The sequence below is a fragment of the Zootoca vivipara genome, chromosome 13, assembly GCF_965207765.1.
Source record: "Zootoca vivipara chromosome 13, rZooViv2.hap1.1, whole genome shotgun sequence".
Taxonomy (NCBI): domain Eukaryota; kingdom Metazoa; phylum Chordata; class Lepidosauria; order Squamata; family Lacertidae; genus Zootoca; species Zootoca vivipara.
In genome coordinates this window covers 31,075,840-31,087,993 of record NC_142596.1, presented here as the reverse complement: position 1 = coordinate 31,087,993, position 12,154 = coordinate 31,075,840, and the positions used below count along the sequence as shown (strand labels likewise).

At 46.3% G+C, this 12,154-nt stretch overlaps 1 protein-coding gene across 1 annotated transcript in view; it reads left to right on the top strand.

Moving 5' to 3' along the window:
• The window catches only part of HS3ST6 (heparan sulfate-glucosamine 3-sulfotransferase 6), a 75,277-nt gene extending 63,487 nt beyond the window's left edge, over nucleotides 1-11,790 (top strand). The window contains exon 2 of the mRNA XM_035132329.3: nucleotides 9,129-11,790. Coding sequence (XP_034988220.3) covers nucleotides 9,129-9,747 — 619 coding nt within the window. The 3' untranslated portion in view covers nucleotides 9,748-11,790. The remainder of the gene's footprint in view (nucleotides 1-9,128) is intronic.
• The last annotated feature ends 364 nt before the right edge of the window (nucleotides 11,791-12,154 follow it).

Genomic DNA, 12,154 nt, shown 5'->3' with positions numbered 1-12,154 from the left:
CCATGTATTTAAAGCAATATAATACCACTTTAAAAAGTCATGGCTTCCCCCAAAGACTTCTAGGAAGTATAGTTTGTTAATAGTGCTGAGAGTTCTTAGGAAACCCCTATTCCCCTTACAAAGGGACGCGGGTGGCGCTGTGGTCTAAACCACAGAGCCTAGGGCTTGCCGATCAGAAGGTCAGCGGTTCGAATCTCTGTGATGGGGTGAGCTCCCATTGCTCGGTCCCTGCTCCTGCCAACCTAGCAGTTCAAAAGCACATCAAAATGCAAGTAGATAAATAGATACCGCTCCGGCGGAAAGGTAAATGGCGTTTCCGTGCACTGCTCTGGTTCGCCAGAAGCAGCTTAGTCATGCTGGCCACGTGACCCGGAAGCTGTCTGCGGACAAACGGCGGATCTCTAGGGCAATAAAGCAAGATGAGTACCAGAACCCCAGAGTCGTCCACGACTGGACCTAATGGTCAGAGGTCCCTTTACCTTTACCTTTATTCCCCTTACAAAGCTACAGTTTTCGGAGTGGTTTATCATAGAGTTGTAGAGTTGGAAGGGTCCCCGAGGATCATCTAGTCCAACTCCCTGAAATGCAGGAATCTCAACTATCACAGGGAACTCTGGGTAAGATCTTCCTTCATCCCCATCCAGCACAGGCTGTAGGATGCCAGCGAGTGGGTGGGAATCATAGTCCAAAATCCCTGGAGAGCTGCAGGTTGGCTGTTCTAGGTCAGCCTTTGTGCTAATCGTGTAAGGCAGTTCTTAACTCCTTCTGCTAACGGGGAAATATTTAAGCATTGCAAAGCATAAGTTCCCAGAGAAGAGGCTGAGAAAGGCCATCGGTGCTTGGCTGGGCTGCAACGAGCTGTTGCCGCCCCCATTCAGATTTATGGAGTGCATCTCCCATTGCTTTGCACATCAAAGAAGTCTGCATATTGTACAGGCCGACATAATGAGACAGATTGGCTCCAGATCAAACTGCTGTGTGTGTGTGTTTTTTTATATAAGTCATTATGATTATCCCATATTGCTTCTCAGGAAGAAGGAAAAGTAGTGATTAGCAAAGGCCTCCTGGGCAGCTGTTTAGCTCCGTTTCCTCTTCTTGGCTTTGACCCAACAAAGCAACAGCTCCCCTGGCACAGGGGGAGGGGGATTCTGTGGGGCCAAGAGGTGCCAAAGACCACCTAAGGCTATAGGGTAAGGTGGGGTGGGGTTGTGGCAGAAGATAAACAATGCTTGCATTCAGCGGTGGGCTCCCGATTTCACAACGGCAGTTGGTAAGCTGAAGCAAGAGTCAGAAGAGAGCAAGGAGGATCCTACAAAGGGATGGAAAATGTATCACCTAGAGTTGCCAATTAATTATATATCTATCTATTGCATTTCTATCCCACCTTTTCCTCCAAGGTGCTCGAGGTGGCTTACATAGTTCCCCCCATGCCCCCCATTTAATCCCCACAACAACCCTGTGAGGTAGGTTAGGTTGAGAGGCAGTGACTGGCCCAGCATCACCCAGTGAGCTTCATGGCCGAATGAGGATTTGAACCCAGGTTTCCCATACCCTAGTCTGACACTCTGACCATTATGCCAAAGTGGAAGGTGCCGTATGACCCATTTTTTTCATAACCTCAGGATTGGACTACTGTAACACGCTTCATGTGGGGCTACCCTCAAGGTTGGCTCAGAAGGTGCAGCCGGTGCAGAATGGGGTATCTAAGTTGCTCAGTGGGACGAACTATCACACCAGCAACTGTCTCATTTATTATGATGCCTTTACTGATGACCCTTTTGTGAAAGGTTTAGGCAATCTGGACATTTCTGAATGATGTGCAAATTCTGGAGCACATGCACACTACTCTAAAACTTGATAATAAACTGAGATTTGGATATGATATCCCTATTTTGAAAATGTGTATGTGTTCTGTTTGGTTTTTAAAAAACCAGCCATTGGTCAAGTTCATGAATTTACATACTAACATTTCTATTTGTGTATACATATTTTTAAATAAATAAATAAATAAGCAAATAAGTCCCTGGCTACCAGTCCATTTCCAGGAATAATTCAGGGTTGTGATCTATAAAGCCCTATATAGATTGGGCTAAGGCTACCTGAAATATCATATCTCCCTCTATGAACCTGACTGGGTGCTGAGATCCTCGAGTGAGCGCCGCCTCTCAGTTCCCATCAACATCAGAAGCACAGTTGGGGGTGACACAAGATAGAGCCTTTTCTGTGGTTGCGCCCAGAGTGTGGGATTCCCTCCCAGGAGGGGTTAGACTGGCTCCCCCTTTTATCCTTCCAGCAGCAAGCTAAGACCTTCCTGTTCTGAAAGGCTTTGCTTGGGGAAGATGCAGATGATGCTAGCCACTGCGTTTTAATTGTTGCTTCCAAATGTGTTTTGCTGTATTTTAGTTATTGTTTTTAACTAGTTTGCTTTTATTACTTTGTGTTTTATAATGTTGTTTTTAAATGTTGCAAGCCACCTGGAATCCCAACTTGGGAGAAAGCCATAATCATCATCATCATCATCCAGGAATCAGTAGCTTGGAGCTGGCACTGGGCCCATCGTAGTCAGCATTGTGCCAGCCCTGATCACACATATTCTAGAGCCCCTAATTATTCAAGGGCTCTATCCTCCACCCTTCAATCCCTTGGGGTCTCAAACTGAAGGCAGCTAAGAATAAGGTGTCAAGGAACAAACTAGGTCTTAGCAGAAGGCGTAAAGGAGAGAATTAATAAAGGAATTAGAGCTCGGCCTGGCTTTATGTGGGGTGTTTTTGTTTCTTTGCTCCCAGCTCTGTGCCACTGGCAGCCTCAAGACCAGCCCTCGCTGGCCCCTTAACAGCCAGCATTGATTAAGCACTTAACACGGAGTGATTTACCCATCCATCATTAAGACAGGTGCTCTATAGTTGTGAAAATGCCTGGCTGGAGAAAAGAGCCCTTAACAGTTACACTTACAACTTGCATTTCGCTAAATGAAGAACAAAAGCCATTGAGCGCTCAGTAAATATTTATTGGCGTAACAATAAAGTGATGATTGGAGAGTCTTTTGGGTGAAGGAGAAACTGGTGTGGCTGAGCTCAGATGCGATGCAGCTGAGAGCAAACACAGGAGGAAGCTGAAGAGGGCCTCTATATTTAAAGGAATCATATTTGTCTGTGTAGCATAATAGTATAAGAACAGCTCTGCTGGATCAGGCCAGTGGCCCATCTAGTCCAGCATCCTGTTCTTACAGTGGCCAACCAGATGCCCATGAGAAACTGGCAAGTAGGACCTGAGCACAAGACCACAGCAGTTTCCAGCAACTGGTATTCAGAAACAATTACTGTTTCCAACAGTGGAGGAAGAACATAGTCATTGTGGCTGGTAGCCATCGATAGCCTTCTCCATGAATTTGCCCAGTCCTCTTTGAAAGCAACCCAAGCTGGTGACCATCACAGCCTTCTTGGGGAGCGAGTTCCATAGTTTAACTCTGCAGTGTGTGAAGAAGGACTTTCTTTTATCAGTCCTGAATCTGTCTTGAAGATGCTCAAATGAAACTGGAACAAGCTTTGATTTTAACCAAGGATCAATAATGGCCTTCCCTTTCTTTCATACATTATTCTTTCCGAAAAGCACTGGTGTCCTTGAGATCATCACCCTTGATCTGGGCCTCTGGTGGAATAGCTCATATTATTATACCACTGTGTTACGATCGCTAACAAAATCCATGTCCATGTAGATCACAGTGGTAACACAAACTAGGGCCGGTCCCTACCATTAGGCAGAGTGAGGCGGCTTCCTCAAGTGGCAGATGCACAAGGGTGACAGTCATGGGACTCAGTACAGAGCTGTGTGTATCACCCTTCCTACTCTCCCCTATGCTAGCCTGTCGGAAGACCCTGTCTAAACTGCTGGCCCATTCAGCTTCAGTACATGGAATGGAGGGGCATCTTCTACCAACTTTAGCTGGTACACCACCTGCTACCATTCCTAGACCTGTTTCGCCTGAGCACAGCAGCTCATTCATGTCCTGGCTCCCAGTTGCTGAAGAACAAAGACCTGAAGAAGGATTCTTTCCAAAGGCTTTAATGCTTAGATCACTGCGGTGCACATGCAAATTGCTGGCTTAAGGCGCTCCAGGCAATGCACACGGTTAATCCCAAATTCAGCTGCAACAAAGGCAGGTGCTCCAACTGCCAAAGTTTTAGACGTTGATCTGACACTGTCACACCCCTTGGCATCCTATATATAGGAATGGGCCAGGCTCATTTTCGGGCAGTAAGCATTTCTGAAATCTCTCGCTACGCCTAGTAGGCTCTCTTCTCTTTTGGTTCCTTCTAGACCTAGGTGATGGAGAATGTTTCTCTGCCTCCTGAGAGGTGGCTGGGATGGGAGAACCTTTTCCCTTGAGGTAGGCAGAGCTACTTGTTGCATCCGACGGCAACAAGGTAGGCAGTGCAATGAGCACCATAGGAGTGTCAGATGAAGAGGGGAGGGGCGGAGAGGGAGGCAGGACATGTGGCTCTCATTCTGGGGACAGATGAGACAAGAGAGCTGGTTGAGGGAAGCCTCACCCCCCTGTCCTTGCTTAGCCGCCCAGGTTCTCGGCCAATCCTCCACCTGCATCGTCCTGACTCAGACAGCCTATGACAATTCACTCATTACGTCAAGACTCAATTACTGTAACACGCTTTGTGTGGGGCTGTCTAATGATGATGATGATGATTACATCTCATTATTTCGGTTTCTCCTTTTTCAAATCTTTACGTAGACGCAACTTCCAGTGTCGCTTTGCCCATCTATGGGCACCGAAAATGGCCGGCGCCAACTCCGGAAGTCTCGTCTACACACTTCCGGACATGCGTAGGCGCGACTTCCGGCACCAGCCATAGATGGGCAAAGCAGAAAAAAATGGCCGCCGGCAGGAGCGGAATAAGGGAGAATAACGGGAGACGAACTGATATGGGGGACCGCCGGGAAACGGTATGAAAAAACGGGGGGTTCCCAGGGAAAACGGGGTACTTGGCAGCTATGGTTCAGTTTGCTACTTTTTCACATCAATGCACGTGTGTGTGTGTGTGTGTGTGTGTGTGTGTGTGTGTTCTCATGAAATTTTGTCAGCATCTTCAGTGCAGATTTCCTGCATGAGTGTTTTTCCAAAGCATGGAAGCGAGCACAATCTTTTGCTGTCAATGTCGTCGAGTAGCCGGTGCTGGCAGAGTCACAAGACTCCTGTGGAAAAGCTAGCAACACCGAACTGAATAATATTTTTATATCTTATTATGTGGCTGCTTCCAACACTGCATCTCTGCTCCTGCAACAGACCCCCTCTTCTCCCCCTAGCTCGCCTGACCCCTCCAGCTCCACCCACAGGCACCCTCAAAATCAGCTCCAGAGAACATTTAGGGGTTCGCAGGGAAAAGAGAAGAAGCTGTGCAAGTGAAACTCTGTGCAGCCCTGGATACAAACAAACAACAGTATTACAGGAAAGGAGAAGCATATTGTCTGAATGTGAATATCCTCCAGAAGTTTTTTTCCCAAACAGGAAAGTTTTTCTGACACATTTCACATATGTATGTACATGCTAAACTTATTCCTTCTCACACACCCCTCCCTCCCCCAGATCTTTCCTAATTTCTGACATCTGATCGTCATTAAAATAATTGACATGCAACTGAACTGTTTGGTATTCCTTTTCCAGTGGGGGAAGGGGAACTTGGCTCCACTCCCAAAAGTCTCGTTGAAATGGGTTCACGGCCGTCCCCACCCCTCAGAAATGTCCTGTGACCAAAGCCCGGATCTGAAAGAACGCAGAGCGTTAATGTTTGACATGTGGAAGCCGTGGCCGTGGGATGTGGTGGGGGGCGGCGAGGAAGAGAGCAGGAGCATGACTGATTTTATTTTATTTTTAAGGCTCTGACCATGTATGGAAAAAGAGTATAACCCGCGAATATTAGTTGCAAGGGGAAGATTCCCCTTCAGTATGGCTGTATGGTTTTTGGCTGGTTAGGAATTGTGAATGTTTGACGAAATATTTTAATACACTAAACCCTGCCTGTCATTTGTCCACCATCTCCAGCTATTGGCAGAACTGCTATGATGCCATGGTATGTTCATAGATGTTCTGCTCACTTCCTGCATTGATATAATTCGGACAAGTCATTCAGATCCTTTCAGGGAAATACAGTGGTGCCTCGCTAGACGAATTTAATTCATTCCACGGGTCTTTTCTTATAACGAAAAATTCGTCTAGCGAATCCCATAGGAATGCATTGAAATTTTTTTTGCTCATAGGAATGCATTAATTGAATTTCAATGCATTCCTATGGGAAACCGCGATTCGCTAGACGGATTTTTCATAAAACGAAGTCGTCTAGCGAGGCAACCTCCGCTCGAAAAATCCTTTCATTAAGTGGAAATTTCGTTAAGCAGGGCATTCGTTAAGCGAGGCACCACTGTAGACTCGCTTATATATATATTGCATTGCACAGAGCCTTCAGATGGGATAAAGCTTTGCACTGCTGATATATAGCAAGGGGATTTTTTTAAAAAAATAATTAATTTCAATTAAAATTATTGCACTGATATCCCACCTTTCTCCCAAGGAGCTCAAGGTGGCATCCACAGTTCTCCTCCTCCCCATGTTATCCTCATAACAACCCTTTGAGGTAGGTTAGGTTGAGAGTGAGTGACTGGCCCATGGTCACCTGAAGAGCTTCATGGCTGAGTGGGGATTTGAACCCTAGTTCAACACTCTAACCATAACATCAGCTCTCTGATCTGAATCTGAAGGGAAGAGGGTCCAGAAACTGAAAGGGTGGGGAGGTAGGGAATGATGTGAATAAACAGTAGGTTGATAATGGCAAGTCAGAAGTAGATGCATTGACGCCAAAGAGGAACAATGGAATAGGAAGAGCCCAAGGAAAATACTACCGCTGAGCTGAGGTACATGGGAAGGAACACAAGCAGCTGCTTCATACTGAGTCAGACCCTTGGTCCAAGTAGCTCAGTATTGTCTACACTGCAGCAGCTCTCCAGGATTTCGGGCAGGGGGCATTGCCAGTCCTACCTAGAGGTGCCATTGGGTATTGAACCTGTGACCTTCTGCATACAAGGCAGGAGCTTTGCCACTGAGTTACGACCCTCCAACTTTGCACCAGCCACCACACTTTGCTCCCTTTTGCTCATCCCACGTTTGCTGCACTCCAGTCAGAGAGGCGCCAACATCTTGGGAACACTTTTAAGTGGGTCTCGTTTTCCTGAGGAGGAGGCTGGCAGATAAGTCATGAAGTGACAGGAGAACAAACTGTTGTTTGGAGGCGCCGTGGAACGGAAGAACAATGGCCCCTTTTTTAAACCTGCGCCGTGCCAGAAACCTCAGCCAGTTAGCAAGAGCTGTCAGTGTTTGCTGATTGCCCGGTCTTGGAAGAGCAATTTGATTTGGTAGCTTGAGGACACGGCATTGTATCGCCTTGTGACCTGGCTCTTCAAACCGTGCCCAATTTGGAGTGCCCGCTCCCTTCTGCGTCTAGGAAGTGTTATCTTTGCAGCTCCCAAGATTATTACTCACTTCAAGGCTGGGGCTGATACCCAGAGAGCTTGTTTTCAAGTTTATCAAGAATGCCCAACAGGTCATCACAGCTTTCAAGCATGAATGCAGGTCTTGTTTTTTTGTTTGTAAAAGAGCTCCAGGTGGCAAGCCACACACAGACACAGGGGAGGGTTCTGTCCTTACAGCACCAAAAGGGAATATACACCCAACAAAGACTCCAAGTCCTCTTTGTTGTTATGCTGCAACAGACTCACAACAGCTGGGGAAAGTTAATTGTTCCATAGCACTAATGCATGCTCTGGTAACTCCTGATTAGGCTACTGCAATGCAGTGTATCTGGTGTGAGGTGGGGGGGGACTGAATTCTGTTCACATTTAATTCCACCACCACCACCCCCCGAAACAATACGGAAACCGAAACGCAGTTCCCCTGTGAAATCTGACCATCTCTGAATTTTGCAATTCAGTTCTCCCATGCATATATCAGCAGGAAAGGCACATTAAAGCAAATATATTGGTGACAGTAAGATGCATTATATTAGGGGGAATTCAAAATAAAATACCAGAAGGTTTTCCTGCTGACTTAAAATATATATCCACAAATCAATGTGGAAATCTGGAGAACTGAACAGATGATTCAACAAATAAGAAAACTGCGTGGACAAATTCTCTCATATTCGTATATGTGCATTTTTTTAAAAAAAAAATCTGGCTTTAAAATAGCATTATTATTTGTTTTTCAGTATATATATTGTTCTGAAAATTAAAAAAAAGTAAATTAAAAACTCCTTGTTGCAGTCTTGATGCAATACCAGTAGATTGGTAAAGCCACAGTCCCCCCCCCCCTAATACAACAGTCAATGCAGTGTGAAAGAAATGTTAGAAAACAGGACAGAAGCACTTGCATTTAGGGTTGCCAGACTCAATAGAGGACAGGACTTCTGTGCCTTTAATTGCCCTGCTCTCTTTTGAGTCTGGAAACCTTAAAGAGAAACCAAAGGGCTTGGAAATTAAACAAAGGGTCTGCTGGTTTCTCTTTAAGGTTTCCTGACTCAAAAGAGAGCAGGGCAATTAAAAGCACAGAAGTCCTGTCCACTATTGAGTCTGGCAACCCTACTTGCATTATAATCAGGAAAACCAAAGCAGTATGGAACTCACAGGTAGAGAATACTTATATTTTTATTTGTCTTTATTATTTGTAAAGAGAATCTTTACATAAGTTAATACTTGATTATCCCATCGGATCTGTGCTCATAGCTGCCAAGTTTTCCCTTTTCTCGCGAGGAAGCCTATTCAGCATAAGGGAAAATCCCTTAAAAAATGGGATAACTTGGCAGCTATGATCTGTGCTATATCTTTGTACTTTCGTCCTTCCAGGCTGCAGTTCTTTATGCTTTTTAATTCTTTGGTTTCCTTAGGCTAGCACTTTTTGTGTCTGTGGATAAATCAATGATACATATTTTTTTTAAAGAAAAAGAAAAAAAAGAAAACCAATGCGATCTTATTCGTATCTGATTGCACCCACAGAGAGCTGCTGGGGGGTCTGAAGAATGTAGAATTATCAAGGCAGGATCCTTACCAATGCCCTTTTATTTCCCCAGAAACTTGATGCCCCGCACCTTGGAGGGACAGATCACCATGGAGAAGACGCCGAGCTACTTTGTGACCAAGGAAGCTCCCCGGCGCATTTACAACATGTCCAGGGACACCAAGCTGATTGTGGTGGTGCGCAACCCGGTGACGCGGGCCATTTCAGACTACACGCAGACTCTTTCCAAGAACCCCACCATCCCTAGCTTCCAAGCCTTGGCCTTCAAGAACATCAGCACGGGCCTCATCGACACCACCTGGAGTGCCGTGCGGATCGGCATTTATGCCAAACACCTGGACAGCTGGCTGCGGTATTTCCCCCTGTCCAAGTTCCTCTTTGTCAGCGGGGAGAGGCTGGTGAGCGACCCAGCCGGGGAGATGGCCCGTGTCCAAGACTTTCTGGGGATCAAGCGGGTGGTGACAGACAAGCACTTCTACTTCAACGAGACTAAGGGCTTCCCTTGCTTGAAGAAGCCCGAAGGGAGCAGCCGACCCCGGTGCCTGGGGAAATCCAAAGGGAGGCCGCACCCCAAAATCGACCCGCAGGTCATCCGCCGCCTGCAGGAGTTCTACAGACCCTTTAACATGAAATTCTACCAGATGACGGGCCAGGACTTTGGCTGGGACTGACGGAGAGACCCCTTCATGTGTCAGGGGGGAAGTTGAACTTGCTAGAGGGCGGAATGGCCCTCTTCCCAGCAGCCTGTTGAATGCTGCAGGCCCCTTCCCCACACAGTCGTAGGGCATGGGGTATCTGAAATGGGTCTCGGGTCAGGGGGGACATCTCCTTTTCTTTATAATTTATATCACCTCTTGCCAGTAAGGAAGAAATGTATGCTTACCGAGTAGAGAGAAAGTATTTAAGTTTTGTTTTGTTTTGTTTGTTTTTTTAACCACCACCCGCAACATAAGAGATCAAGTCCAGGAAACTCAGATCTGACGAAATATTCTGCTGAATAAACCTGGCTAATATAGACAAGACATGGAAGTTTTTGAAGCGGTGGGAGTGAATGAGAATGCGGGCAAGGGAGGAAGAACACAGATCACAGCCTTGACTAATGGCACAGCCTACTACAGTGGTACCTCTACTTACGAATGGAGCTCCGTCCACCATCTTGGATGTGGTTTAGATAGGATTTTTTCTACTTACGAATTTTTAGATAGGGTTGCTTCTACTTATATTTTTTCTCCCAATGCATTCCTATGGGATTCGACTTACAAATTTTTCCGACTTACAAATGTGCGTTCGGAACGCATTAAATTCGTAAGAAGTAGAGGTACCACTGTATGTTCTTCTCCACACATCCTTTGGGGTGAATCCAACTTTAGTCCTGCTCAGGGTATGCCTTTTGATATTGATGGACAGAACTAATGTTGAGCCATTGATTTCAATTGGTGTGCTCTGGGCAGAACTAAGGCCACATTCACACCATACTAGGATCCCATAAACAGGCATAGCTCCCTCTCCAAAAGAATTTTGGGAGCTGTAATTTGTTAACGGAGCTGAGAGTGATTAGGAGAACCCTGTTTCCCCCAGGACTAGTTTAAGAATCAGTCCCTCTCCCCGAGGACCACTGAGTGGAATAAGAGTCTCCTAACGGCTCTCCCAGTTCATCCACCTCGGAGATGATCAATGTTCTCCAAGTGGCATGTGAGAAGAGCCTCTGTCTGGGCTAATAATGTTCTAAGATGTGGAGCAAGCAGGCCAGCACGTTCTGGCCCACTTGACCACTGCAACAAATGGCTATCATAAGATGCACAACTGCACACAAAGTTGCCCCCCACATGCACAGAATCTGCATCTATGATCAAAGAACACTGAGCAAGGAAGTGGTAGGTTCATAAAAGGCTCAGTGGTGGACTCTGAAGTCACTTCCGCACCACATATTTTAAGCATTATTATACCACTTTGAAGGGGATGCGGGTGGCGCTGTGGGTTAAACCACTGAGCCTAGGGCTTGCTTATCAGAAGGTCAGCGGTTCGAATCCCTGTGACGGGGTGAGCTCCCGTTGCTTGGTCCCAGCTCCTGCCAACCTAGCAGTTCGAAAGCACGTCAAGATGCAAGTAGATAAATAGGAACCACTACAGCGGGAAGGTAAACGGCGTTTCCGTGTGCTGCTCTGGTTTGCCAGAAGCGGCTTTGTCGTGCTGGTCACATGACCTGGAAGCTGTACGCCGGCTCCCTCGGCCAATAACGCGAGATGAGCGCCGCAACCCCAGAGTCAGTCACGACTGGACCTAATGGTCAGGGGTCCCTTTACCTTTTACACCACTTTGAACAGTCATAGAATTGTGGAAACTGCAGGTTGTCAAGGGCACTGAAAGTTGTTCAGGGATCCCTATTCCTCTCACATAGCTACAGTTTCCAGAGGGTTCAACGATCAGTCCTTCTTCCCTAGGAACTCTTGGAATTGAAGCCCTGTAAAGGGAATAGGGAGTCTCCTAACAACATTTAAGCATTGTGGGTGTTCCTTTCACTCTTGCCTTGCAGAGTAGGGAGGCCTGCATCCTAGGATAACATCCCCATGCAAACCTTTTAGAGAAGAGGCCTGCTGTTCTCTTTTCACGACAGATCTGGCAAACACTAACCCAGTTTTTTTTTATGGCCCCTCAAAACATTTGTGTGAGAAATATGAACTAATAAAAGGGAAAATACAAAAGCTCTGAATAGACTCCAAATGTTTAAGATCTCTTTTCTTCTTAAGTGTCAGGCACTGTCCTGCATGTGCTGTGCAAACTCACGGATCAAGGTGGAGGCGTCTGGGAACAGGATCGAAAGGTAATACCGGAGACAAATAATTCCCTGGAGCGAAATCTAGAGAGGGTTATATGAGCTTTAAGTGACTGTAACAGGAGACTTAACAAGTCTTTGTTTTCTCAAACTATTTAGTCCTCCAGCAATTTAGTACAGGTGTCGCTTAAGGACTCTTCAGCCTTCTTTGAGGACTGCACACAGTCACAAGCCCTCTTCAGACAGCTAGTTAATCTGTTGACCGAAAAAGCAGAAAGCCACACTTGACATGAATCAAATGTATG